A 22,214-nucleotide genomic window follows, 5' to 3' on the forward strand; every position below is an offset into this window, starting at 1 on the left:
TGGCAGACTGCATAAGCAACTTTGAAGGCAGGGTCTGTGTCTTGTACCTTCCACGGGGTCTGAGTACAGGCCTATATAGAAATTTTCCACAAGCACTGTTGTTTGTGCAAACCCAGTGATGATGGTGGTGGGGATGATAGGCTTTGCACTTGCACGACTTTTGCACTTGCAGGGACTACGCAGGACTTTCTATTAGTCAATCATCAAACAGCTGGGGACTATGGAAACAGAAATCTAAGGTAGAGCACTTAACTTAAAGAATTTACAATCCAGGGATCCCTGGGTGGCGCAGCGGTTTAGCGCCTGCCTTTGGCCCAGGGCGCGATCCTGGAGACCCGGGATCGAATCCCACGTCGGGCTCCCGGTGCATGGAGCCTGCTTCTCCCTCTGCCTATGTCTCTGCCTCTCTCTCTCTCTCTCTCTCTCTGTGTGTGTGACTATCATAAAAAAAATAAAAAAATAAAAATAAAAAAATAAAAAAAAAGAATTTACAATCCAAACAGAGAAGCCAACCAGAATTCCAAAGGCATCAGCACAGGACAGAGGAAAAAGCATGGACTCTAGAGTCAGGCAGGCTTTAGTTTCAAACTCCTCTATTGCTTACTGCTATGTGACCTGGGAAAAATCCTTCACCTCTCTATGCCTCTTTTTTCCTGCTTACAGATGAAGTTAGTCATTCTTACCTCAACTTTTGTAAAACCATATAGTTCAGTAAATACTACTCCTTAATGAATGATCACCAGGGATATAATTCCAATAGTACATAACACTGTGGACTCACAATCCAATACTACACATGGTTGCATTCAAAAAATCCAGCAGCAGTCAATAAGTAAAAGTATTTGGAATATTTATTATAATTATTACTAAAGAGTTCTAATGGCAGGGAGTTACATCACATAGGGGAAATTTTACAGAAAATCCTGGCCATAGAGAAAAGGCTCCATAAAACCTCTCTAAAATTATGTTTTAAAAAAGAATGCTTATCTTTTACAGATATATATTGCAATATACACTACAAATAAACTGCTGTGATGACGGGTATTTGCTTCAAAATAATCCAGTGGGAAGGCAGTAGTATGGTGAAAGAATTAATGAAACGAGTGGCCAGAGGTCAAAGATCATTGCGCACATGGGACTTCAAAATTGTTTTATTCCTCATGTTTTTATTTGTATTATTCTCCATGTTTGAAATGTTTCATAATGAAAATTAGATTTTGAAAGCTCTCCAAAGAACCTTGTGAGAAAGATATGCTAATTTTCCTGTTTCGCAGATGAAGGAGATAGGACAGAGAGGTTAAGTTACTTGTCCAAGGTTACACAGCTTGTTTGGGCACAGTCAGAATTGAAAACTAGGTCAGCATAACTCCAGCTGAGGCTCCGACCACACCAGTCATTAGGGGAAAAATGACAAGACAACCAAGAATCTGCAAATGTTCACAGAAAGGTATATTTAGTTAAACCACTAAAAGGGAACAGTTTTAAGAAGCCTAAACTGAAGTACCAAAGGAAAATTTATTTTCTTTTAATCAGCAATTTGGTAGGGGTAGGAGGAGAACCGCTGCTCCTCTTCATCCTTCCTGCTTCTCTTTTCTCTTAGGCTCAGGGTTTCAGAAGGTCATAATAAATAATAATGGCAATAAACGTGCCCTATCTTGCCCTGGGTCTTCCAGAGATGCCTGCAGAGGCCTAGGCACAGGGCAGACCCTCCACAATCCCCATTTGGGGACTAAATGCGGAATAGAGGCACATGGAGGTTTCTTGGAGCCCAACAGCTAGGGTTCGAATCCACTTTGCCCCCTCTAGCTGTGTGACTTTGGGCAAGTCACTCGCTCCCTCTGATCCTCGAAGAGCATTGCATTGGGCAGGTAGGAAGAAGCATCTCCCATCCCTGCCTTCCTCTTGCAGAAGCAAGCCTTGTAGAATAACATTAAGCGTCATCCCAGCCCCCTATGTGAAACCATAATAAATTGTGAATGAGTGAAAACTCGCTTACAAAAGCTGGAGCTGAATCATTCCCTGCACCTTCCGCATCTGTGGGGGCTCAAGCAGCAGAAGGCAGATGAATGGGCTGTGTACACATCTTTGGCTCTGCAGCTCCAGCACAGCACCACCACCAGCTGACTCCCCTTTCCATGGAGGATCCAGAAGGGGCTCACCTGTGTGCCTGGGGCATGTTCTTTCTAGAAGACTGGGACCCAGCAGGGTACCTGCAATGGGAGTGCTGATCTCAACCATACAGAGCTTAGAGTGATGGGCTCTCTGACCCCTCATTTTATTTTTTTTAAGATTTTATTTATTTATTTGAGGGATAACGAGAGAGAGAGAGAGAGAGAGAGAGAGAGCACGAGTGGGGTGAGGGGCAGAGGGAGAAGCAGACTCCCTGCTGAGCAGGAAGATGGACCTGGGGCTCAATCCTTGGACTCTGGGATCATGACCTAAGCCCAAGGCAGACGCTTAACAGACTGAGCCACCCAGGCACCTCGACCCCTTATTTTACTTGAGGAAACAATCAATTGAAAAACAAATTAGAGTCTGATGGGTTTGCCTTTCCTCCAGGACTCTGTCCACCCAGAGGCTGCTTTTGAGAAGTGACAAAGCCCTCTGGTGGTGAGTCAGCCTGATGCTGGAGGAGGTCCTCCCTGAACACGTAAGGAATAACAAAGCAGTGAGTGCCCCCATCTGGAGGGAGTCAGGACTATAGAACTCATGATTTAAGACCCAAGAGCCCATAGGGCCCCAAGCTGACATGATGGTTAGTAAAAGTTACCTTTTAGTGCACAGCTACTATGTGCCAAGCTCTCCTCATAAGCCATCCCATAGAATCCTCAGTAACCCTTCTAGTTCCCATCTTACAGAAGAGAAAACTGAGGCTTCCCGAAGTTTACTGGTCTGACCAAGGTCACTCAAGTATCCAGTAGCAGAACCAAAGTCCAATCCAGACCCACGAGTCCCAAAGTCCAGGCTCTATTTGCCAGCTGGGGAAGAAGAGAGGAAAAGAGTGAAAATAACATTTACTGAGCATCATCTGTGTCCCAGGCAGAGTGGCTCCCTTATGATAAGAGCTGCCAACACTTAACCATGTACTCACCCCTGTACTGTTGTAGGAGCGTTCCCCAAACTAACTAATTTAACCTTCATGATACCCCCTGAAATAAGTACTATTTGTATTCCCAGTTTATATGAGAAGCACGGGGGATAAGTAACCTACCCAGGGTCACATAGAGGTAAGCTGGGCTTGAAGCCTGAGCGTGTAACCTCCTTGTCTGCTCCCTCTCAGAGGAGCACTCACTGCCACATTCAACCATCCTGGGGCCACGGCTCCTGACTCCCATTCCAGAGATGAACCTGTGGTCACCAGGGGTTCATGCATCATTCTTGACGCTCCCTGCTCCCTCAGCCTCTCATCCAAGCCCTTAGCCAGCCCCGCTGACTCCATCGGAATTCAGATCATTTCAGAAGGTGGCAGCCGACTCCCTGCCAGAGCCAGGCACAGTGGCTGGGACAGTGAATCAGCCCTGGACCTGGAAGGTCCTCCTTTCCCTCCATCCCCACAGGATGCATCTTAAACTAGGCATCCCCACCCTGTCCTGAATGACTGTTCTTGCTCTTTGCCAGTCTCCTTGCCACCTCACCACCCCCACTCTGATCTGCTTTCCATCCCACAGCTGCAGAAATGCCAATCTAAGTATGCCTCATTGCACAGTGCTTTTGGGGTCCCCACAGCAACCTTCGGATCAAAATCTCAGCCCCCTGATGATCCCTGAGGGCGCTCGTGCTTCATCACCCTCCACATGTCTCACAGCCCCTCACTGTCACCGCTCATCCCTCAGGGTTAGTAATCAGGCTGCCCTTTGCATCAGAATAGCACACTGGCTAAGAGTGCAGTGATAAGCCAGATCACCCAAGTTCAAGTCTTAGCTCTACCACTTACCAGCTGGGTGACCTTGGTCCCGTTATTAAACCTTTCTGGGCTTCATTTTCCTCATCTTTAGGAACAACACTACATTTGTCACAAGGTTGTTTAGGATGATATGTGCCAAACACCTAGTATAGGGCCTGGCTCGTAGAAAGTGCTAGGAAAATGCTAGCTTGTTATTTTAATTAAAATTCAGTTCCACCATTACTGATTATGATGAGGATAGGATGACTCATCAAATATTCCATTTTCTTCCTTATATTCCTCAGCCCCCTGAAGTGAGGCAGAGTCACATGGCCAGTCTGGCCAGTGACATGTGAATGGAAATGTCAGAGGTAACCATCAAGCTAAAACAGTGAAAAGCACATAGGCAATTCTCCCCTTGCCCCTTTCCCTTCCACGGCCACCAACAAAGCTCATGCGGAGATTTTAAAAAGACTTGAGATCCAATTTGCCCAATCACTGAGTCATCACGCAGAGAAGGGCAGCCTTGGAGAATTGCTAAGATACATAGCCAGCCTTAGGTGAGTGAGAAATGAATTCTTGTTGGTGAGATCTAGGGGTTGGTTGTTACCACAGCAGAGCTTAGCCCTTTCTGACCAATACATTGGTGGAGCAGGTTGCATAACCTTTGTAAGTTATTCTTAATTCCCTCAACTAAAATGGGGAATCACATTAGTTTCCTATGGCTGCTAAGCCAACCACCATGAATATGGTGGCTTCGAACAACAGAAAGGCATCACTTCGGTTTGCCACAGGAATGATAGCACGACCTACCTCATGAGGATTAGGTGAGCTCGTGCACATAAATGCACTACATGCACTGACATAGAAGGTGAAAAGAGCACCTCATTAAACAGCTTGAAGAGATTGCCTTTCTTACCCGCCCCCAGATATATTGAGATATAACTGACATATAACATGGTGTGAGTTTAGGGTGTACAAAGTGTTGATTTGATATACATATATATTGCAAAATTATTAGCACAGTAAGGTTAGTTAACACATTACCTTATGTAGTTACCATTTGTGTGTGTGTGTGTGTGTGTGTGTGATAAGAACTTTTAAGATCTATTCTCTTAGCAACTTTCAAGCATACAATACAGTATTGTTAACTAGAGTCAACAGGCTGTACATTACATCCCCAGGTCTTATTCATCTTGTAACTGGAAATGTGTGCCTTTTAACCACCTACACCCATTTCCCCCATCTGCAAGCTCATGACAATCACCAATCTATTCTCTTATTCTATGAGTTCAGGTTTTTCCACTCCATGTACAAGTGAGATCATACAGTATTTGTCTTTCTCAGTCTGACTTATTTCACCTAACACAATGCCCTTAAGTTCCATTCATGCTATCAGAAATGGCAGGATTTCTTTCTTTTTTATGACTGAATAATATTCCTGTGCTTACCTACACTATCTATCTATCTACATAGGTAGAGAGAGAGAGAAATATATATCACATTTTCTTTATCTAATCATCCATCTTAATAAGCAGGTTGTTTCCATGTCTTGGCTACTGTGAGTAATGCTGCAGTAAACATGGGGATATGGAAATCCCTTCGAGATAGCAATTGCTTTTCCTTTTGGTATATGTGCAGAAGTGGAACTGCTGGGTCATATGGTTCTACTTTTAATTTTTGAGGAACCTCTATAGTCTTCCCCACATTGGCTGCACCAATATGAATTCCCACCAACAGTGCCCAAGATTTCCTTTCCTCCCCATCCTTGCCAACACCTGTTACATCTTGTCTTTTGGGGAGGGAGGGGCAGAGGGAGAAGCAGACTCCCTGCTGAGCAGGGAGCCTGATGTGGGGCTTGATCCCCGGAACCCTGGGATCATGACCTGAGCTGAAGGCAGACACTTAACCTTCTGAGTCACCCAGGCACCCCCAGGCTCTGCTTTTAATGAACAAGAAGAGAGCTATTATTGCTCGAGTAATTAAAAATTAATTTTTCAAATAGATTGAGGAGGATCTCTAGGAACTCATATGGAGTAGCTTATAAGATGTATTTTTAAGTGAAAAAAAGCAAAGTGCCAGAAAGTACTTACAGTATGTGATCTGTTCGTAAGAAAGAGAAATAAAACCTGCATACATATATGTATGCATACGTAGCTATATGTATTTGTCCTTTTTTGTTTTGTAAAAATGGAACACGGGAAAAGTAAGGCAGAAATAATAAAAATGAAAAAAAAACCCAAAGGTGACCCCCTCCCCAGATCATGTGCTCTCTCTCTCAAATAAATGAATTAATTTTTTTAAAGCAAAGCCTATAAGGCTAAAGGCTCTCTCAATATTTCCCCAGTCTCCCACACCCTCATGCCAGCCATCCCCAGAGTTTGGTGTTCCTCCCCCCAGACCCTTCCCCATGCATCCATGCAGCACGTGCACACTTGGAAAAGGTTTCTCTCCATAGATGGTATCACATTATAAACATGACTCTGCAGACCTGCTTTCTTGACTGAACAACGCGTGATTATTCAGTCATGTCTCCAGGTAGCGTCCCACTTTCCCTATCTAAAGAAATCCTTCACCTCCTGAAGGCCCAGCTCAAATGTCACACCCTCTTAAAGCCTGCCACGGTGTTACAGGACAGAAGTCATCCTTCCTACTCCTGTGCTCCTGCTGCCAATGACTTATCTTTAACTATAGCTTTCATCCTGATAAACTAATTATAATGGGAATGCTATATAAGGTATGTGTAGTGTCTGTGACAGACACCTTCGCATGACCCTAGGACAGTTGCGTGGTGAGTATGGGTGCTACTAAGAACAGGGCCCATGTCTTCACTTAACGTTCTTTCAACAAATATTAAGTGCAGACCTACTATATGCTAAGCTTGGGCGAGACACTGAGCATAGAGGGGAGGGAAAGACAGATGTGGTCTGCTGGTTGATTCTAAATGCAGTATCGGGTAGTAAATAGCGTGAATTCAACAGCCAGTTGCCTGGGTTCAGATCCTGGTTCTGTTCTTAGGAGCTACATGTGTGACCTTGTTGATCTTGCCTTTATGATTCTGGTACTTCCTTTATCACATTTTTTGCACTAATTTTGGTGTTTAATAAATATTTCATGAACATATTATTTACCTTTATTACTGAGGGGTTTGGGGCACCCCCTTTCAATTTTGCATCTGAAATGAGTGCTTCACTCAGCTCACCATAGTCCTTGCCTTGCCTTGTGAAATTATTTAATTCCTTTATGCCTAAGTTTCTCTTCTGTAAAATGGAAAGAACAATAGCACCTCCCTCTCAATGTTGCTGCAAGGATTAAATAAACTAATATATGTACAGAGATTAAACCAGAGCTCAGAAGTGTAAGTTGAGTATTAGCTGTCCTTATGACCACAGTGCCTGGGCCATAGGGAGCACGCAGTTGATGTTGGCTGTTAAATGAATACTGCAATAGTCACTGCATGCTTGGTGGCACCTCTTACCATCTTCACATCAAGTAGGATTTTCCCATAATCATCTACAATATATAATGGGCTCGGTGGTGCTCTTATATTTAAAACAAATCATCTATTCTTTTTAATCTCACAGTTCCTTTACAAAGGATGGAAAGGTTCCTCGCTCAGACCATTCTGCCTTCTTGCAAAACTCCACTCATCTTTGTCCATGATCACATCTTATCATTTCCCCAGCACACTCTCCAAGCCTCCAGGACCCCCTCCTTGGACCAGTAACAAATGCATCTCAATCACTCCTGTCACCATTGCCTTCATCATCTTGCTTCCTTTTCATGGTCACGCTAGTAATTCACGAAGGACATTTACAAAAAGCAGTCTTCTGTTGTACATCTTCTGTCAGAGCAGAAACCTCAGGAGCACAGGGCAGATCCTCCTCCCTCCTGACTTAGAATCTTCTGACCTAGAGCCATCCATCAACGAGCTCTTCCTTCCATTGGTTCCAGCCCCTCCCTGGGCTAGCTGGCTTTTAAATACAGCTCAATTATTAATCTTTCTTTCGTTGAATTGTTCCTTTTTCCTTTCTTACTCCATAACATATTAATGCTTTTTCTTCTATTTTCTGTTATTTTTACTTGCTTTCCACTCAGAATCTTGATATTCTACCCTCTAGCTTCCTTGCCTGTTTAGTTCAAAGCAACATATGCTGATCTCCATTCCGTGGGTACTTCCCGATTGTCCCCAGTGCCCTTTAATGTATCTATTTGTCAAGATGCCACCTTCCTGAATCCCCTTCCCTTATGATTAACTTCACTCCCAGTCACTGTGGCTTTTGCCACAGTCAAAGCCATCGTGGATCCTGGCTCCACTTACAGGAAGCTCGTCTACCCTGGCCTGTATCCCCAAGTCCTCCCGAGCCTCTCCGCGCCTACAGGAACCTCCACTGCCTGTCCCTCACTCTGCTGAGAAAAGAACATGGCCCTGGGGGCTGCCAGACACTGGGAAACCGAGGTACCCCAGCAGAAATGCTAACAGCTTCTCAATCACAATCAGGGCACATTTCATTCATTTTCTCCTGGGTACAAGATCTACTCAGGAGAATGCCTTTTGCTTTAATTTTTCCTATTTCTAAGTAGTTTGAGTTTTTTCTTTTAGTTTAAATTAGTGTCACTTATGTCTTTGTTTTATTGCCTTGTAGGCAAAACATGTGGGCAATACGTTATCTGTCTTTTGTGCTTAATTTAACTGTTCTTAGTGGCTACAAGTAGGATCTATTTTTGTAGTTGGTGCATGAACATCATAAAGAAGGTATATTCTTTATTTGCAAAGGACAAAGTTCCAGGTGTGTCCATGGCACCAATGATAAGGGCCACCCTCCATTAGGGACTTGTCAGGCTCTGTGCCATGCCCTTTCCACACATTTGCTCATGTAATCCCCCAGCACCCTGTAAGAAATGTCTGTTGTGATCCTCGACCTTACTGATGGGAAAACTAGGGCTTAGAGGGGTTCCATAACTTGTATACAGTTACAAAATGAGAGGTGTGGGGCTGAGATTCAAATTAAGTTTGATTGCTAAGCTTAGGCTAGCTTATGATTGAACTCTTCCCTATCAGGGACTCAGGAGCTCCTAGGGGACATAATGAGCCCCCCAGTTATGTGAAAAATGCCAGCATATGTGCAGATGTGCATTTTTCTGAAGCCAGGGATCACTGAGCTCATTAGATTCTCCAAAAAGGTCAAGAATCTCCGTTCTGTGTCCGTATGTACTTTTTTGTCTGTTTGGTTTACCAAAGATGGAGATGGGTGTCGTAACATGCTCCTCTTGTCTTGAGCTTCTTTCTATTTCTTTCTATTCTGTTTTACCTATTTTGCTGCAATGGAGTTTCTTTTTATTCTGCTTTATCTATTTTTCTGCAATCACGGCCTAGGACTCATTCTATCAATGCAAATTGGACCTCTTTCTCAACATAAAATGACCGTCTACAATTAATAACTACTTTTTAGAATCCAGGTTTACTACCCCTTGCAGGCTATATATCTGAGACCCCACATTTCCCTTCTCCAAACTCTGGTTCTATAAAGCACAAGTCCTCTTCCTGCCACTAGGACCATGGTTAGGCTCAAGAGAAACTTCAAGCCCATGAGACCAGAAACATGTGTCTAGAAATGAATTCCTACTTCCTCCCTATAGACATGCTTTTTTGGGATCCCTGGGTGGCGCAGCGGTTTAGCACCTGCCTTTGGCCCAGGGCGCAATCCTGGAGACCCGGGATCAAATCCCACGTCGGGTTCCCGGTGCATGGAGCCTGCTTCTCCCTCTGCCTGTGTCTCTGCCTCTCTCTCTCTCACTGTGTGCCTATCATAAATAAATAAAAATTTAAAAAAAAAAGACATGCTTTTTCTCTCCAACTCAAGTGAGTAATAGGCTCTGGGCTCCCTTGCTTCTTGGAAGAATTGAAACAGGCCTTTTTTCCTTCCCAAATCCAAGTAAGAACAGAGTTCCCCAAATAAGAACAGGCTTTAAGAAGAGGATGGAAAAGAAAGAAGCAGTTCTGATGATTTCTTGCTCCCAGCCAGGCTATGCTGGTCCATCTTGAATATACACTATCTCCCAGAACACCAATCAGATGAGGATATTTTGTGCCAGTAATGGAATGGGACAAAAAAAGACAACTCCTTAGTTCCCCCATTCCTCCCACCTGCTAGGCACAAAGTATTACCCAATCACCTAATTGCCCCACTTCTCGAAAGCACCCAATCCAAAACAAACCCCCACATCCCCTAATACAGACCCCAACTCTCTAATAAGCCCCCTAACCTCTCTTACCAGATGCCATGGCTCTCCATGGTGTGTGTCCCACTCAATGGGACAGGTGGTACACCCAACTCTGTTTGCCCACGGATATGTGCCTGGGCTCCATGGCTGATGGGCATCACCAAGGGGTTTCCCCCAGGACAAAAAGAACCCTCCTCCCCAGATCTGAATCCATAGAAGGGATCTGTGTCCTCTCTAGAGCTACTGCTTGAGAAAGGATGGGAGGTCTGCAGAGACTCTGAGGATTACCAGAGGGGCTGCATCCTGACCTGCAGTGCCCCCTAAATGCCCCCAGAGATTCTGCACCCCTAGCTGAGTGTGAATGTGCTGAGCAGGGCACATGAAAGAACCATGTGGGCTAGAGCCATGGGCAGCTTCTCAAGAATGGCTAGACACGACAACCGGAGATAAGCTGCCTATTAGAGCCTAGGGGAGGGGTTTCCTTGAGAGTGGCTGAGATTAATTTACCCAACAACCCACCAGGTTACAGACAGTCAACAACTAGTTGATTTAAGAAAATTAAGAAACTAAGTCTTTCTTGGATACCTACATCTGTGGCCTGAGTTTTGTACCAGCTACACTGGATTAAGTACAAAGGTAGACTGATGGGACACTGGATGTCTTGATTAACTACAGGGCAGAGATAAGTCCGGCCTCCAGAAAACTCTGAATCCAGACCTGAAAGGAAGCCAGGACTCCATGTTCACCTCCCATCCCTGCTTCTCTCCACAGGTCAGTCTGATTCTTTTCTTCCATTTCACGTGACCCACCATTCAGTGCCCCAGCAGGAGATGCCACCTCACAGCTCCAAAATGTCCAGGCTGGGGTCCCAGGAAAGCAGAGCTTGATGTCAAGGGAAGCACTGGAGACTGGGATTCAGGGAGCAGGAGGGAGGCCCAGGATGGGGAGCCATTCAAAGATGTGTCACCAAGTGGCCAGAGCTTCAAGTGACTGGTTGCTTGATCCCACAGGCCCAGCTGAGGAGTCATCCTTCTGGGGGAAGGAAGGGAAAGCATCTCAAATGCCTTCTCACCATTCCTTGACTGTTCAATCTCTGAATCTGTGGTCTGCACCCAATCCTGTGATTAGGTGAGTCCTATTTATCCATCACTTCTCCACTTAAACATGACCTCCTCAGGGCAGCCAGCAGACATCTCGTTGGGTCTTCACATGGTGGGAGGGGCAAGGGAGCTCTCTCAAGTCTTACAAAGGCATTAATCCCATTCATGAAGGCTCTGCCTCCCAAAGGCCCCCCTACCTAATATCATTACCTTGGGGGCTAGGTTTCAACATATGAACTTGGGGTGCAGGGGTCACATTGAGATCGTAGCATCATCATAGTCTCTCCAGGATCCAAGCTGGCAGAGCAGCCACCATCTGGGGCATTGCCAGGCACAGAGTAGAGGTGAACTTGACTACTTTCCCTTCTGCCTGAAAGTGACACGCTTTGCTTCTGTTCACACCGCAATGGCCAAGCAAGTCTCATAACCCACTCTGAATAGTGGGTGGAGGACTGCAAGCCAAGCCAGAATCTATTCTCATTCTGGCAGACAGAGCGGACTCTGTAAAACATACATCAGGTCATGCTGCCCCTCAGGGTCAAAACCAGGATTCCATGGTCCTGACAAGGCCCTCTGGAAGTCAGCACCCCATTACCTCTCTGACTCCATGCATCCTGCTTCTCCTTCCTTTCCCTGCTCCCTTCCAACTATGCTGACTTCCTTTCTGTTCTGAGGCATTCGAGCCATGCTCCTGCCTTTGCACTGGCTGTTCCTTCCTTTTGGAGGGTTCTTCCTCCAAGCACAGGCATGGCTCACTGCCTCACCTTCAAGTCTGTACTCAAAATCGCCTCCTCAATGAAGCCTACCTGTTCCACCCTATTGAAAATTGCCTCCTGCTCTCCTGACGCCCAACCTCTTAGTTCCCATTAGCCTGCCCTATTTTTATTTTGCTCCTAACACTTTTTACCTTCTAACATGCTATACAATTTCCCTATTTCTTATGTTTATTGCTAGAATGTCGGTGCCACAAGAAAAAGGATCTTTACCTGTTTCATTCAATGATGTATCCCAAGCATCTCAGGCAATGCCTGGCACATATTAGGGACCCAATAAGTTCTGTGTGTGCAAGTGATAAATACTTATGTACGAGCAATAAATAAATACCAGTGAATATATACGTAGGCTCCCTGAGCTACCTGTGCTTTGGGATCATGCTCTGACACGCTTTATCTTAAGGGGCAAAGCTGAACCATAACCTTCATATTCAATGCAACAAACTTCTAGGGTGACCAAACAGACTTACCTGGCAGTTGGGCCCTAGGTAGCACTGGGGATGATCAAACAGCAATTGTTCCCCCAGGAGCAGGAGAGTGAGGATGCGCTGGCAGCGGCGACAAGCTGGCTGCCACCTGGTGGCTAGATGAGGAAATGCACCCAGTCTCATTTAGCGAAGCTGTTCAAGGACAGGTAACCTCTACCTTTTAATATCTCTCTGCAAGTTTCTCTAGACTCTGTGAACAAGATAGGTGTCACAGGCGTGGTCCCCTCAGAGGTCTCCGGTATGTGTGCCCATTGACCTGAAATGTAGCCCAAACTCTTTCTGCAATCAACACGATCTCTCACACATCCATTTGTTTATCTGTTCATTCCTTCAACAAACATTTGCTGGGCAGTTGCCAGGGGTCCAGACTCAGGGGAAGAAGAGAGAGGCCCTGCCTTTCTTGTGGGGAAGAAAGTCACTCATTTATTCGACAGTGATTTACATACTACAAGCCCACAAGCGTTGTGCTGGCATTGTAGATAATAACCAATGATGAGACAGCTGAACTGACCTAATGAACCTGATGTTCTATTGACAGATAAATAAAAGCATGAAACAGTGATAGGCGCTGTGAAGGAAATGCATGGAGGAGAGAGGTGAGGTGGGCTACTTTAGTAGGGAAGATCTCAGAACAGATGACATTTGATGTGATGAACACAGGCTATTATATGTTGGCAAATTGAATTTAAATAAAATATGTATTTTTTTTAAAAAAGAATAGATGACATTTAAACTGAGGCCTGAAATATAGGAATGGGCCAGTCAAGGGGAAAGCATCCCAGGAGGAGGGAACAGCGTGTGCAAAATGGTGTGTATTCTAGAATGGAGAGAAGGCCAGAATGGCTAGAGGGTAGTGTGCCAGGGAGAGGGGATGAGACGAAGTCAATATGGGGGGAACCTGGTGGGGGTTTGGCTATAGTGAGGCCTTGATCTTTATAGATATTATCTAACTTAACTTTTCTAAAGACCCATCTGGCTGGAGACAGTGGCTTTTGGGGTGTCGGTCCATTTGGGCTACAATAACAATACTATAGATTGGTTGGCTTATAAACAACAGAAAGTCATTTCTTACCATTCTGGGAGCCAGGAATTCCAAGACCAAGGTGTTGATTTGGAGTCTGGTGAGAGCCCACATCCTAGCTCATAAACAGCAGCCTTTTCACTGTGTCCTCAATGAAGACAGAAGGAGTGAGGGAGCGCTCTGGAATCTCTTTTATAAGGGCACTCATCTCATTTCATGAAAGCTCCATCCTTGTGACCTAATCACCTCCTAGAGACTCCCGCCTCCAAATAACATCAAATTGGGAATCAGATTTCAGCATGGATCTGAAGACACAAACATTCACTCTGTAGCAGAAAGATATCTACTGAATGAAGAGGAGAGGGTATGAATATTAAGAAAACATCAGTCCTATCCTCAAGTGAGGTCTTACTGAACATGGGTTAGGCACCTAACAGGTCTGAATTCAGATCCCAGCTTCATCACTTTTCTGTGCTATGACACTGGGCAACTTCTCTGAGCTTTGCTTTTCTCACTTGAAAATGGGAAAAATAACACACCATGAGTTTCTTTGACAAATTAGATAGGGAATTGGGTAAGGAATGTCTGGTGCTATATATAGTACCTGGTCCGTGATCAGACACACACGTGTCACTTTACACACACATCCCTTTACAAAGTGAGGAAAAGACAGATATAGGCACAATTTATGAACACAAAGTAGGTAGGGTTGAAAGCGGTACTAAAGGATCCAGGTCTGGAGGCCTTGAATGCCAATCTATAGCACATGAACATCTATGAGCAGTGGGAGCCAGTGAGGGTTTCTGAGCAGGGGAGGATTATGGACAGAGCTTCCTTTTAGGAAGGAGATAATTATGGCAGCCAGGAGAAGAGAGAAGATGGAAGGAAAGTGTGCTTTCCTTCTTCAGACTCTGAAATGTAACTTTACTCAAGCTCCTCACCACCTCCTAGGCTCTGCCCTGCAGCCTGGGCACCTGGAACTTTGCTTTAAGGCTCACTTCCTTACAGCCCATGATCTATTTCCCAGGACCACATGTGCCTGGCCACTGAGCATTTGTAGGTTTGGCTGTGTTTGTTATGAGCATCTTGCTGTGCTAGTCAATCAGATGACAGTCTCAGAGGGAAAGAATCTCTCCCTGCCTTTGTTCTTAAAAGAGGCCTGATTCCATCTCAGACAGTCGATGGGGGGTGTGGGAGAGAAAAGGAGCAGGGCCTCAGCTCCCTGGGCCCAGCTGTCCATCCGGGGGACTTGGGATTTGGGAGTACAGCCTGACATCCAGGTAGATAACAAAAATCACAAAAAGACCAGAACCTAATTCGGGTTGATGGACTCCATGCCCCTCAAACGTGTAGCCCTCCTCCCAAATACACCCACCATATGGAATTCTGTGGTCTGTCAGCTTCAGCATTGATTTTCTATGGTCTACAGCTCTTGAGCTTGCAAAATGCACTTCTAGAACAGAAATTTTAAAGAATTAAGTCAGCTAGCAGCAAATTTACCTTTTTCTCTGCTCTGTTCTCTTCACAGCCCAATCAGGGAAAATGCAGTGTTCCCAGGAGTATGGACACAGTGAAGCTTGGTGGAAGAGGTCTCTGGGGAGTGAGTAGGGACAAAAGTAAGCCCAGCCCAGGAGAGAATTTAGGTTAAAGAGATGGAGATGGATTTATTCTTCTCACAGGCATTTCCTCAGGGCCTCTCAATGCTAGTCTGTGCCAGATGCTGGGGGACTTGAGACAAATAGGACACATTCCAGCTCCTTGGGGGCTCAGAGTCTGGCAAAGGAATCAGATCTATAAGAAGGCAATAATGGCTGTGACAAGGCATGATGATAGCTGGAGGGAGGATGGTGGGGAAGCAATTATACATCTGGGATGAAGGGCTTCCTGGAGGAAGTGACATCCAAGCTGGGCTTTGAAGGCTGAATAAGAGGTCACTAGCAGACAGGGTAGGGAAATGAATCGCTTACACTAAGGTATACTAGGAGGAAAAAACAGAATATATTTCCTTCTGAAAATCACAAGTCATTTCTATTTGGGGGATATAGGGAAAACAGAGGCAACTGGTAGGAGATGAGACTGGACATAAAATCAGGGGCGAAAAAGAGGATCAGGACTAGGAAAGAGTAGATGTAGTTCATAGCAAAGTTGGTATTAAATTAGGATTGAGGGGATCCCTGGGTGGCGCAGCGGTTTAGCACCTGCCTTTGGCCCAGGGCGAAATCCTGGAGACCCGGGATCAAATCCCACGTCGGGCTCCGGTGCGTGGAGCCTGCTTCTCCCTCTGCCTGTGTCTCTGCCTCTCTCTCTCTCTCTCTCTCTCTCTGTGACTATCATAAATTTAAAAAAAATTTTTTAAATAAAAAAAATAAAAAGGATTGAGGGCAGCCCCGGTGGTTTAGCGCCACCTTCAGCCCGGGGCGTGATCCTGGAGACCCGGGATCGAGTCCCACATCGGGCTTCCTGCATGGAGCCTGCTTCTCCCACTGTCTGTGTCTCTGCTTCTCTCTCTAGCCGTGTCTCTATGAATAAATAAATAAATAAATAAATAAATAAATAAATAAATTAGGATTGAGGGACGCCTGGGTGGCTCAGTGGTTGAGTGTCTGCCTTCAGCCCAGGGTGTGATCCTGGGATCGGGAATCGAGTCCCATGTCGGGCTCCCTGTGAGGAGCCTGCTTCTCCCTCTGCCTATATCTCTGTCTCTCTCATGAATAAATAAATAAATCTTTTCACTAAATAAATAAATAAATAAATAAATAAATAAATAAGTAAGTAAATTAGGATTGAAATTTGGATGCACTTAAAGGGAGATGTTTAGCAGTCTCAGATCAGCTAATAGCAAAATAACAAAAATACATGTACTTATGTGTATTATCTCACTTAGACCCCCAGTGAACAAGCCATCTTACAGATCAGGAGATAGAGTAGAGAGAGGTCACGTGACTTGCCCAAAGTCACACAATTGGTAAATGGTGGTTGCCAGGTGCTGAGGGAGGAGGAATGGGGAATGCTCGCTTCAAGGGCACAGAGTTTCAATTTGGGAAGATCAAAAAAATCCTAGAGATGGATGTTGGTGACAGTTGCACATCAATGTGAATGTTCTTAATGCCACAGAATGGAACACTTACAAATGGTGAAAATTTTGTATCACCTACATTTTACTACAATAAAGAAGAAGAAAAGAGAGACAAAGGAAGTGCAGGGAAAGATGCAAGTATTGCACCTTCTGCTACAGGCAGGTAAGAGGAAAGTCTGTCTTCCCAGGCCAGGCCTGCCACAGCAGAAGAGGTAAGCAAGCACAGGAGGGCTGAGGTCCCAACTTCGCCATTCAGTGTACGACTAGGCCAGGTCGCATTGCCTTTCTGGGAAAACCGAGGAAGCTGGCTGATTCACAGATTTCCTCTAGCGGCTGCCTTCTGTGGTTCTGCCTTATTAGGAAGGCTTGGCTCATTCAGAGGATGAGGTAAAAGGAACAGAAAAGCCAGGCCTTTAACATACTGGACATTTCCAAGGATGTGACTTGCAATTATGCTTCAGAAGAATGTCCCTTACAGAAATGGTATCAGTGAAAGTCCTGGTGTTCAATGGGTGACTCTCTCAACAGGGCCACTGGGGGACGTTTACCTAAGGGTCCACTTACAAAGGTGTGGGCAGAGCTTGGGGAACCATGAGGAGATAGTGCAGTGCCCAGAGCTCTTTCCCACTAAGTGGAACTCTTAACACGCTTAGCGGGTTAAAAGTGGTTCCGGGAACCCTAAGGGAGAAGGTACGTGCAAGGCCACCTTTGGTAAGCACAACCGTGCAGGAAGAGAACTCAGGAAATTAATACCCAGACCTCTCTTTTCTTCTGCTCAATCTCCTGCCAGGGCCTCCCATTGGCCAAGCCCACCAGGAAGCGGAGTACAAGGAGCCCATGGGTGAAATCAGCACAGGCCATCCTCTGGGGCCAGGGCAGGGTGGTTAGAGGAGAAGGAAAGAAGTTGGAGGGAATCCCTGGGTGTCTCAGCGGTTTGGTGCCTGCCTTTGGCCCAGGGCGCGATCCTGGAGTCCCGGGATCAAGTCCCGCGTCAGGCTCCTGGCATGGAGCCTGCTTCTCCCTCTGCCTGTATCTCTGCCTCTCTCTCTCTCAGTCTCTCTCTCTCTCTCTCTATATATATATATATAGTGAATAAAAAAATAAAATCTTTAAAAAAAATTTTTTTTTAAAGGAAGGAAGTTGGAGAGACAAATAGTAGGGATCCAAAGTGAATCTGCACTAAACTATCCAGGGATTTGGCCAGGGCTGCTGGGAAGCATCCTCCCCTGGATGACCCCTACCATCATTCAAAGGGTGACCTTGCCCCCAGGGTGGGAAGGAGCCCAGGGCTCTTTCAGGCCTACAGGGGAGCTATGCAGTTTGTTGGAAAAAGCCCCCACTTACTAGCGTGACAGCATGGGCCAGGCTTCTATCCCAGGATCGATGCGTACATTCGTTCAGATGTTTGTTCAGCCAACACCTGAAAACTACTCCCAGCCAAGCCAGGACAAGGAGGCACTAGATGAAGAAACGTAGAGCTGCCCCAGCCACCTTAGCTTGCAAAATATGCCGAGAGCCAGACAGTGATGGGTTCTTTCCACCAGTTCTGTGAGTCTGGAGCCTGCTCTCAGTCACCTCCTCTGTAGTATGGGCCAACCACCGGTTCCTCCCAGAGTTGTCTTGAGGATTCACAGGGAACATTTCAGAAAAGCAGAAGGCACTGCACGTGCAAAGGAGTACTTGGCCCACATTTGGGAATCAATGGCTCTGTTACCAAGCACCCATTTGCCCCACGCTCATATCCACCACCCTATGACGCGGTTCGGCTACATCGATTATATTGGACTTGCCTTTGTTGCGCCTTCTGTCTCCCTCTCTCCCCATCACTCAGACTGTACACCTAGGAAAAGAAGCTGCTGGCCTCTCGCTACTCCCTGAATCCCCAAGGCTTGGGTCTGAGTTTAAAACTGCCAGCATCGGGATCCCTGGGTGGCGCAGCGGTTTGGCGCCTGCCTTTGTCCCAGGGCGCGATCCTGGAGACCCGGGATCGAATCCCACATCGGGCTCCCGGTGCATGGAGCCTGCTTCTCCCTCTGCCTGTGTCTCTGCGCCTCTCTCTCTCTCTCTCTCTCTCTCTGTGACTACCATAAATAAATAAAAATTAAAAAAATAAAAATAAAAAATAAAACTGCCAGCATCTCTACCGCGGCCAGACACTGCCAACGGCTTCCCACGCGTCTTCACGCGGCAGGCAGGCGTTCCAGGCCCATTTCACAGATGAAGCAACTGAGGCCGGAGAGGTTAAAGCGACTTGCCCCAGGCCACGGAATAGACTGCGAACCCGGGATTCAGATCCGGCTCCCGAGCCGGCGAGTGCGGGGGGGCGAGTGTGCCGGTGGGTCAGCGACTGGGCCGGGCCGCCGGGGCGGGGCGCGGGGACAAAGGCGCGGCGCGGCCGGACGCGGGCCCCCCGGGGCGGCCGCCGGGGCGGGAGCGGGGCCGGGCCCTTTAAGGGGGCGGGGCGGCGGCGCGGGGGGCGGGCCGGGGGCGGGCCGGGGGCGGGGGCGGGGGCGGCGGGCCGGGCCGAGGGCGCGCGGAGCGCAGGGCGGCGGCGGCGGCGGCGGCGGCTCGTGCTCGGTCGGTGCTCGCCCGCCCGGGGCTCCGGATAGCGCTCGGCGCCCGCTCCCGGCCCCCGCGGCCGCCCCGCCCCGCCCCGCCCCGCGCCGCGCCGCGCCGGGCCCGCGGACGACGGCCATGCCGCCGCGGCGCAGCATCGTGGAGGTGAAGGTGCTGGACGTGCAGAAGCGGCGGGTGCCCAACAAGCATTATGTGAGTGCCGCGCGGCCCCCACGCCCCCTCGAGCCCGCGCCCCGCCCGGGCCGACCGAGAGCCCCCCGGCTCCCAGAACTTCCCAGCCCGCCTGCCCCCTCCCCCTCCCCCTCGGCCCCGCTGCGGCGCGCCCGGGTCTCTCCCAGCTCCTCCCCCTCCCCCTCCTCTCTTTTCCCGGTTCTGCCCCCCTCCTTCCCGTCCTCCCGCCTCGCCCCCCCCCCCCCGCTCGTCCCTTGGCAGCTGCTCTCCTCCTTTCCGTGGCCCCCCTGTGCCCCCACTCCTCCTGCCCATCTGTGGAAAAGTCTGGCCCCGGCCAGTGTAGGGGACAGAGAGACAGAAAGAGGGGGAGGGGGGAAGAGAGACCGAGAGAAGCTCCTGTTCCCCGGCCACCCGCCGCTTCCCCCTGCCCAGAGGCACCCAGGCCCGCAGCGCCTGGCCACAGGTAGCCCCTCCAGGGATCGCCAAGTTTGGCGTCGTCCTTTTGGAGCATCCAGCCTGAGCGATCTCAGAGAATGGGTCCTTTGAGTGCCCGCACCGTGAAAAGATTTAAAAAAAAAAAAAAAGTCCCTGCCCTCTTGCTCCAATAACTTCTGTTTAAAAATGTAGGAAAGTTTTCTCCTGGTACCTCCCTCTGTAAAATGAGAATCTTGTTTAGAGCTGGTGAGGACTTGAGAAAATGGGCCAGTACCCTCATTTTGCAGATGGGAAGGCTGAGGCTCAAAGAAGCTGCAGGTTCTAGAACATGGGAGCTGCATTCAGGCCTTCCTTGCCTCTGGAACGTGTTCCAGGGGGCGGTAACCCCCACTTGGGAAGTGGATTCTGCAGCAGTTTAGGACCTGAATCTGGGTTCAGGGGGGCCCTGGGATCACCTTAGAGATTTTGGGTGGAGGGATAATGGGTCTGTGGGATGTTGGGCCCAGGTGAGGCCTTGGGGAGGCCTCCTTACTGGAGGGAAGGGGACTATGGTGTCTCTGGTGGTGAGAAGGGGGCAGTGGCAGCGCCTAGCTGCAGAGAAGTTAACCAGGAAGGAAAAAAAGAGCAAGAGGGAGGGAAAAAATCCTAACAAAGAAGTGTAGAACAATGAATAGCAAAGGGCGTTGGCTGGCTAAATTCAGCTCCTTGGCCTCCCTGCAAGTCTCCTCTGGATCTATTTTCTTATGAGCCTCATTCTTATAAAGCAGATCTACATGCCCTCCATGAATAGCCTATAAAACCTGAAAGGAGATAACCGGAATCCACTCTGCACTCTCCACGAGAAAGGGTGTGCTGTGTGAGTCCGTATTGTTATTGGCTGCGCAGCCAGTTATTCAGCCCTTAGCCAGGCGGTGGGAAGCTATTTCCTGGACCTGTGGCATCTTTAAATAGAGTGAAGTTTCCCTTGATTCCACAGCAGAGCTAAATTGTCTTTTTTTGTTGTTAACTGTTTCAAATGCTGCCAAATCTTGGTTTCTTGTTTGAGCTTGTTGAGTGTGTAACTGAGTTGCCTTTTTGGTATGAAGACAGTTTTCACCAACATGGCAACAAGATGAGTCTAAAATTCTCCATGCCTCCTCCCACCCAATCTGTGAGTGGGCAGAACCAGAATAGATACAGCCACCACAAACTGGGCATCATCATCCACTAACTCTCTCCTGCCCGTTCCCAACACACACGTAGGAGACTGAGGTTCTTGAGCCCATTTGACAGATGAGGAAACCGAGGCTGAGGAAAATGAGGTCCTATGCCTGAGATCACAGTCCCGGACAGAGCAAAGATGTCAAACCAAGTCTTTTGGACCCCAAAAAGTGGGGTTCCACTAGACCCTGCCACTTCCTAGATCCCATACCTTCATAGTTTCCTTAAGCAAAGTCCCCTTAAGAACCAGGAAGTCTGACATCATTTGTGATCACCCTGTGGCTTTTCATTCTCTGCTTAGTCAGATTCATCCCTGCCAGCTTTTTGAAGGTTCTGCAGCTTTAAGGGGCATCTTGCTTAGCTTTCCATCACTTTTTAGGGGCCCCTTGAAACAAATTAAAATACAGATTTGGGTTGAAATCTTGGCCTCCACTTGGTAGCTGTGTAGCCTTTCCGAGCCTCAGTTTTCTCATCTGTACCTGGGGGTAATGGTGCCCACTTCCTAGAAGGAGGGACCACATGACACCAGGGCTGTTGTTGTGCCTTAGCTGTTAGAGCCTGCCTCTCTGCTCCATGGCTTCCATGTCACTTGGATTGGGAATGTGCCAAAGTCACATGTGGAGAGATTTCACCAAAAGCTTGTTTTTCTGCATGTGGGTTTAGTTATCCTTGTGACTCATGGGGGCTCTCTCCCTTGTATCCAGCCGTTTGGTTTCATCAGATGAAGAGGGGCGATGGGTTGAACTGAAGCCTGAGGCATCCATAGGAACGGGGCAGATTTCATGCCATGATAGCAGAGGACCTGAACCCACTAGAAACTGCCAGTGCCTCCTTCTCTTGTTCTCGAGACATATCCAGCCCACCACTCTGGAAGAAATGGAGGTCACCGTTGGTGTGTGCCTAGACTTCCATCCCACTTGATATCCCTTCCTCTGAACCTGGCCCGGCCACCCTGGAGAGAAAGCATGGCGAGGGGAGTGAGACAGTCCTGAGCTCTGCCATTTCCTGGTGTGTGACATTAGGCAGGTTGATATATCTCTCTGAACTCCATCTTCTATAATCTTCAAGCTGTAAATGTTGTTCCTTCCCTCTGGGGCAGAATTTCTCAGCCTCAACACTGTTGACATTCTGAGCCAGATCATTCTTTGCTATGCGGGGCTGTCCTGAGCATTGTAGAATGTTTAGCAACATCTCTGGCTTCTACCCACTAGGTGCCAGTAGCATCCCCCTCCTGAATTATGACAACCAAAATTATCTCCAGACAT

The 22,214-nt window shown here is 47.6% G+C and overlaps 1 protein-coding gene and 1 long non-coding RNA gene across 6 annotated transcripts in view; one reads left to right on the forward strand and one right to left on the reverse strand.

Moving 5' to 3' along the window:
* Positions 1 to 909: 909 nt before the first annotated feature.
* Positions 910 to 18,892, reverse strand: LOC144312622 (uncharacterized). Of its 4 annotated transcripts, XR_013378136.1 has the most exons (7): positions 17,911 to 18,882; positions 14,991 to 15,083; positions 13,542 to 13,836; positions 12,452 to 12,659; positions 2,771 to 2,978; positions 1,997 to 2,210; positions 910 to 1,427 (listed from the first exon to the last, which is right to left on the reverse strand). It is a non-coding gene; the product is annotated as an uncharacterized LOC144312622 (long non-coding RNA). The 4 variants fall into 4 exon arrangements; XR_013378138.1 differs by having other exon boundaries at positions 1,997 to 2,978; positions 12,452 to 12,564; positions 17,911 to 18,892; XR_013378137.1 differs by having other exon boundaries at positions 1,997 to 2,978; positions 13,542 to 13,833; positions 17,911 to 18,891.
* A 321-nt stretch (positions 18,893 to 19,213) lies between these two features.
* SH3PXD2B (SH3 and PX domains 2B) overlaps positions 19,214 to 22,214 on the forward strand; it is a 100,838-nt gene continuing 97,837 nt past the window's right edge. For both annotated transcript variants that reach the window (XM_077895526.1, XM_077895527.1), the window contains exon 1: positions 19,214 to 19,335. In XM_077895526.1, the coding sequence (XP_077751652.1) occupies positions 19,261 to 19,335 (75 nt within the window). In that variant the 5' untranslated portion in view covers positions 19,214 to 19,260. The remainder of the gene's footprint in view (positions 19,336 to 22,214) is intronic.

Source organism: Canis aureus, chromosome 4 (assembly GCF_053574225.1).
Source record: "Canis aureus isolate CA01 chromosome 4, VMU_Caureus_v.1.0, whole genome shotgun sequence".
Lineage (NCBI taxonomy): Eukaryota > Metazoa > Chordata > Mammalia > Carnivora > Canidae > Canis > Canis aureus.